This window comes from Chenopodium album, chromosome 1 (assembly GCF_948465745.1).
Source record: "Chenopodium album chromosome 1, dcCheAlbu1.1, whole genome shotgun sequence".
Taxonomy (NCBI): Eukaryota; Viridiplantae; Streptophyta; class Magnoliopsida; order Caryophyllales; family Amaranthaceae; genus Chenopodium; species Chenopodium album.
In genome coordinates, this window is record NC_137834.1 from 6,991,573 (window position 1) to 6,998,754 (window position 7,182).

At 34.3% G+C, this 7,182-nt stretch overlaps 1 protein-coding gene across 1 annotated transcript; it reads right to left on the reverse strand.

The window, feature by feature from the left end:
• Positions 1 to 804: 804 nt before the first annotated feature.
• On the reverse strand, positions 805 to 4,998 carry LOC145641970 (type 2 DNA topoisomerase 6 subunit B-like). Its single transcript, XM_081693045.1, has 12 exons — positions 4,966 to 4,998; positions 4,702 to 4,810; positions 4,258 to 4,335; positions 4,111 to 4,137; positions 3,453 to 3,561; positions 3,289 to 3,364; positions 3,003 to 3,023; positions 2,690 to 2,883; positions 2,366 to 2,516; positions 1,707 to 1,900; positions 1,454 to 1,583; positions 805 to 1,180 (listed from the first exon to the last, which is right to left on the reverse strand). The coding sequence occupies exons 1-12, from the start codon at positions 4,990 to 4,992 to the stop codon at positions 869 to 871; spliced, it is 1,428 nt and encodes a 475-aa protein (XP_081549171.1). The 5' UTR covers positions 4,993 to 4,998; the 3' UTR covers positions 805 to 868.
• Between the last annotated feature and the right edge of the window lie 2,184 nt (positions 4,999 to 7,182).

A 7,182-nucleotide genomic window follows, 5' to 3' on the forward strand; every position in this document is an offset into this window, starting at 1 on the left:
GATGCTCAAGTAGTGAAACAAATGAAATAAAATCTTGTTTCTCTTGGTCTTCCATGGAACAAAACACAATATACCTGTTACATATAGCAATAGAATTGCGCAACTATTGCCTTTCATGGGCTCATATGGCTTATGCAATTTTACCATGTTAGCAATGGGAGCACTGACAATTATTTGAAGACTCCATTACCCAATTGTCTTCTGATGCCCAAATGTCTTCACTTGCCCGCCCTCTCACTAGGATCACTTTATACCCTTAGCGTGGATTTGTGCTGTCTCCCAGTCCCACATTTCACTGCTTCTTATAGCCCGTGGAAACAATACTTGGCTACCTTGCTAAAGCTTACAGTCCCCCATCATAATGTCTCACATGTATCAAGGCAACACGGCAACACCCCTGTAGGGTGTAGCGGCCGCATCTCTGATCTCTCCTTTGCACAAGTACACAACATAACATGTCGTAGGTTGGTTGTGCTTGCTCTCCTTAACTCCTCAAAAGTCATCGCCCAAGGAAGTCTACTGAATTATTGCTCGAGTTTTTGTGTTTCTATGATAACATTATTTTCACATTTCTCTGTTTCAACAAAATTCTATTTACTGTTCTACATAGGTTTTAAGCTCTATCGTCTATACATAGATATAAACATCTTAGTTGGTTTATTCTACCCAAGTACCTATACAAGTGCCCCTTTTGGAGCAAACAATGCCACCCTTGTGTGTGTGTGTGTGTGGGGGGGGGGGGGGGGGTATCTTTTCAGATTGAAATCCCTTGCCATTAGTCCAAAAGTTCTGAATACACAGATATCATATTACTGAGAATTCTAGACAATGATAGATTTAAAAGGTTATAAAATACTATCATAGACGATTAGAAACCCATCAAATTGCAGCCATCTTCCTCACCATCATCATATTCATCCATGTATTCTGGTTCTTGAAGATGATCATCTCCGAAAAGAAATGGTGCAGCTGCTCTGCATCTCAAGTTTGGTGGCTTCCTGTCATTCATGTCAATGGCAGACATAATCTTGTCTTTTATGCACTTCTCTATGGCTTCTTCTTCAATGTTGTCCATCTGCATGCCAAGGAGACCGAAACATTCACTTTGAAAGTTGGAGTCATCTGAGGAAAGAATCAAGCCAGCAATGCTTCTTGCAAGATCAGGGGCATGATTGTGGATCTGAGAAACATAATATAGAAGACTAAAAGTGAGATTGTGTTCATTCAGTATGCTACTAGTAATTGAAATTTTTAGCTTTGCTTGTGTTCCAGAGATATGTGATGTTATTTATGGTAAGCAACTGCTCTCATTAGGTAAAATTGAGTAAATCCACTTTATTTCAGTAATACTGGATCAAAATTTAGTCATACAAACATGTTTTTGGCTGCTATTAGAAAGAAAAAATAAAATAAAAAGAGTAGATCCAACAGTTGGGAGTGTTTGTAAAGGTACCTTGAGAGCATGGTCACTAAGAAGAGCTCCAGTATACCTTTCCTTCAAATCATCAAGCGCAAGACTAATGGCTTCCTTCACAAGCTTTGTCTCGAGTTGAGTTCCTTGCCTTAATGGTGGTACTTTTACCTTGGAAACAAGTCAAGGAACAACTGTATAGAGAATGATACAGAACAAGTGATGCATGTAGCTTCTGATTACTATTGCCTAACATAACAGCAAAAGTGCAACATATATTGCTTGTAATGGATATTGCTTATTATAACAATGAAGGGCAATGTCGATATGAGTATATGGTGGCAAGTTCTCCCATTCAAATATTAGAGAGTTCTCTTCATCTGCAATACTTCTAGGAGTCAGTCCATAGTTATTCCACTTGATGCTTCTTAATGCTTTGGAAGCTGACTGATGGATTGAACATGGCGAGAAGTCTCTGAAATATAAAACCTGTCAAAGAGTTCGTGTTACACAAATGTTGTAAACCCGTCCTGCATTCAGCTCATAAGCCTAGACATACATACTTCTTTGTATCCACTACAAAATTACTAAAATCTTCTATGACGGGAATTATAATAAGGCAATAGTGGATTTTGAATCGATATGTGAAACAGAATTTTCAGAGCATGTTTTCCATGATGTTTCGAAGTACATGTATCAGAAAATGCTAATATTGGATATATTTAACATTTGTTATGCAGCTGGACATCCATGAAATGTAATTGAGGGATTATTTACTCATAAAAGTACAGTGCTTTTTAGGAAACAACAGCCAAACTTCAACAATAAGCACGACAAAGTGAAAAACCAGATCAAAACTTCGCTTAGGATCTCCAAGAGACTTCATCAGGTCATTGCATGCACAGTAAGCATCTCTAATACAACGTAGAATTTTATCCAACACCGACAACTGACCTCTGTTTTTGGCTCAAAAGCCTTCAAACATGATGGATCTGATGAATCCAATAGCTCATTTTCACTGATTAAAATTACAACTTCCACAGAAAATACATCATTACCATGCTTCTGTTGGCATGCTTGTCCATTACCCACCTTCAGGTTGTCCCTGAGAAAAAAAGAGCACAACTTACCATTACAGACATAAAGAACACACACAAAAGTCTTGTCATATCCTAATTTCCACTTGTGTTGTTTCTTTTCCCCTTTTGTTGAAAAGATGGAGAGCCCCTATTTCATCATAATGGAGGTACAAAAGCATGCACAGAAATATTTGTTCACCTGCTTGAAAAGCAAGACAGACACTTTTCACTTAATTTTCTATGTTTACAAACATAGTCCTCAAGCCCAGATGCTAGCTGTAGTACATTTGATGATTCTGAATTAGGTGATGTCAACTCAGTAGCCAGAACAGCATTTTCGTGTTGTAATCCATGTCCATCATGTGATTCAGCCACCAGCTCAATTGCTATGTTCTGGGGGGCAAGACAGAAATGAGTATTTAGTTTTCCTGTTAAATTATTACAAACAGCAGAACTTTCTATTGTAATGTCTTAAGCTGGTTTGAATACACAGAAAATGGAGTCGAACTTACATTTATCTTCAAAATAACCATCTGCAGAAAACAAGTTAAATATAAATCTTTATGTGAACAATAAAAACGGCAAGCAGATAAAACATGCTCCCATATTCAATTTGAGTGTTAGATGAAGCCAGTTGCTTAAGAATTTCTAAATCTCCAGGAAAATTATCCTATAAATTATGGCAAATATGTATTAAAGAGCCAAATCATATCAGTCATGATAACAATGATACAGGAAATTGTTAATCATTTGGAGATAACTAAAAACAGATGAAGACTTCACGGAAGTGCAGTGTACCTTTCTGAGAAAGCAAGTCATATCTTCCAATATTACTTCCATCTCCTCAGCAGAAGTCACAGACACTTCAGTTCCACTGAAGAAGAGATGAATCAATAGAATTATGAAGTCACCAAACAATGTATACAAATAGGAAAATTAGAGTTTTTGGCAGATAAACAGACCTGAAAATGGCATTTTTCTTTGGGCTTGAAGGGAGCTTAATTATCTTTCTGTTAGAAGCGCGTTCTTTTAGGTTTACCTTGTAACGGTAAAGCTCAAAATCACCAAGGCCTGCACATATGGCCATTAATTACTTCATGCTGCTGGCTGAGAAACAGCAATTTATTTGGCATAAAATAATAATCCTAATAGTTAGGCTACATCTCAGAATTATATGAAAATTATCGCCATTTTAAAACAATAGCATACATTCTAAACAGCCAACTAAAGTTTTAACCCTTTTCTTCCAGTTATCCTGTTTTTTTCTTATTGTGTCTACACTATCTACAACTATTCAGCAAACAGCATTGTGATGATTGGTGCGGAAAAAGAGGCAAAGAGCCCAAGAGTTCCTTTCGCTATAAGTTATGAAACCTTTAGAAAAAATGCCACAATCACTTTATGGAGTACTTTGTAATGGAAATACACATATTACATACAAGTACAAAGTTCATCTTTACAGAAGTAGGAAACACATAAGAAAACACTTTCAGTTGGTTATTTCCACAAAACTCAAGCAGGAAATCATCAATACACAATATCCAGAAAAATGTTTAGCCACACTAGTAATCCACAATAAGGCCGGAAATGAAAAGAAGTGATTAAATGAGTTAAACTTACTCGTGGTTGTGACTGAAAGTATACCATCTGCATCATAACACAAACGGAACCAAACAAGCAACCATAAGTAGACATGAACATCAAATATCAATATCAGTAAGGCACGTGCCTCGGAAAAAATTCAGTAAGGCAGCTCATGATACTCACCCCACTGGGAAAATCCATTATAGCCTAATTTCAAGTCCTGAAATTCCTTCAAGCAACTTCCAGCTCCAGTATCAGAAACTGTCAACAAACAAATAATACAGTACAAAGAAATTTAACTTCCCATCAAATTAGGCTCATCATAATCTTTTTACAACCATTAGAGGATAAAAATTACGTAGTACAAAAACATAAAATAAATTGCATAAAAAAAAAACTCTCAAAAGCAAGTTTATTATGGTTTTTTGTTCTATTATTACAACCTATATCATACAACTTTGAGATCATAAAATTGGCCGCAACACACGGAAAGAGCTTGTAGTTGAACAAATACTTTCACATCCATTTAATTATTTCACATAGCTATAAAATGAGCACAAAAACAAACAATTGGAGAGCATAACAATTACAATATTATAAACAATTACACAAATGGAGAAATTATACTTGAGATTTGAGTGAGTAGCGAATCGGAAATCGTGATTTGTCTGACGAACACAGATAATCGGCATGGATCTCCGGATAATCGACATCTTTGGATTGCAAGTGAAATCAACTGCAGAAATTTGAAAATCAAACCAAAATTATGATTAATTTTTGAAGAATTATGATTAATTTTTGAAGAATTTGATTTGGAGAAACAAAAATGAAGTTTAGAGCTAAATTAACAAGTGAGATGGAGGAATTGCTTCGCCATTAACAAAATTTTACCTGTTTGCAGAGGTTCGTCATCTCCATTAGAGCAGCTACCAAAATAATGGGTTTCGCGCCCTAAATTTTACACTGTGTACGTGTACTGGTATAAAATTATACGTATACTCCCATAGTGTTATTACCGTGGCAGCGTGGCTTGGTCTATAGTAAGGGTTTGATATCGTGACTCGTAAGTCATGAGACTCGTGAGTCGTGACTAATAAGGTTATAGAATCAAATTTCACTAGCATTTTATGGGGGTAATTTTTGATAGATGAGGAGTTAGTATTTTCACAAACTTTTTATTAAATCGGGTGTTCACTATTTTAGTGAAAATCGAAAGGAAGCGTGAGTTTGGTGGCCCAATTTTGGCAAGGAAAAAATAAAATCTTATTTTCTCTCTCCTCTTTATTCTACAGATTCTCTTTCTTCTTCAATCTTCTTTTTCTCTGTTTTTTCTGTCTCCTTTAGTTCTCATCTTCTTTTGTTTTTTCTCTCTCCTCTACTTCTCATCTTCTTTTGTTTTTCTCTCTCCTCTAGTTTCTAGTGATAATCGATCATGTTGATGTTTCTGCTCTAGGTTAGTATTTGTACTTTTTTTTTTGTAAAATTTTCGTCGCTTTGCTTGGTGAGATGGTCGGAAATGGTAGAATCAACAATGGTTTCAACGCGATCAGTGTCGCTAATGGTGGTTCTGGTGGTGACTTTTGATTTGTTTGAGTGATTGTATAGTTTTTTCATGACTATTGTTAATTTTTGTGTTTGTTTCGTTAATTTTGATTCTCTGTTTTGCATATGTAGTTTAATTACTTTTGTGAAAAAAAATCACTTTTATGAAGAAAAAAAAGGGTAACTTTTGTGAAAAAAAAGGGTCACTTTTGTGAAAAAACAAAATCACTTTTGTGAAAAAAGGGTTATTTTTATGTAAAAAAAGGGTCACTTTTATGGAAAAAAAAGGGTCACTGTTGTGAAAAAAAAAGGGTCACTTTTGTGAAGAAAAAGGGTCACTTTTGTACAAAAAAAATGGTCACTTTTCGCAAAATGTTCGATGTACAATAAAATTATTGTAAACTAGAGGCATGCAAAAGTTTTTGTAGTATTTTATACTCTTGGATCATGTACTCCATAATTCATACATAATATGTTTGACTTATTTTGCCTAAGATTTATATTTTTTTGCTTAAAAATTTGTATTATTTTGCTAAAATAATAAGTTATTTACTTATTTACTTTAACAATAGGTATAAAAATACAACATGACATGTATAAAATAACATGTAATTTGTAATATGTTTGGCAGATTGTTTGGAAGTACACTTCTTTGTCATGATTGAGGCCCTGTTCTCTTACGTTGAAATTCAGTTCAGTTCAGTTCAGCTCAGTTTAGTTCAGTTCAGTTCAGTTTAGTTCAATTCAGTTCAGTTCAGCTCAGCTCCTAATTTCCTTCTCTTATAAAATATTCATTTCAGTTCAGCTAAATTCAGTTCAGTTCATTTCAGTTGAGTTTAGTCAATAAGAACAGGCCCTGACACTCACGAATATACATCGTTGCATTACAAATTTAATAATGTTAGTATGGCCTAGTTATGTGGATATCAACTTCCTTATATTTGATTAAAGTCTTGCAGGTGGTATCAAAAACTTGCAATATAAATCTCATTTACAACATTGCTCTTATTACTCTTGTTACGCCACTAGGTTAGAGCCCGTGCGATGTACGGTTTATATAAAATCTATTTTTAATTTGTACATTTTAAAAATAAATCACTATTGTACATAAGTATAAATAAGAATTACGTACATTTTGTAATTTTAAATTTTTTTATTTTCATCAAAATTATGATATAGTGATTAACGTTGTCTAATTCATAGTTCAATGTAGGAGGTCATATATTAGTGTGCTATTCAAAATTGTTTAATTTTCCAATGATAAACTGATAGGTTTTATTGTAATGTAGAAGCTTTTAATATTTAAATTTCAAAAATGTAAAGTATGATTGCAAATAAAAAAAAAATGACATCATCATTGCATTTAGGCTGGAAATTTTTTATTGAGAAAGTGACACGTGTGTAATGATAACGTCAGCACCTTCTGTTTTAGTAATAGTTAATAGATTTTGAAGAGGAGTAGAGTATTGCCATAGTTCAATAGAAGTATAGACTTTATAATGCAAGATATTAAAGATAACCAAATGTAAGCTTAAAACGAGATATTTCATAGCGTGCAAATTTATA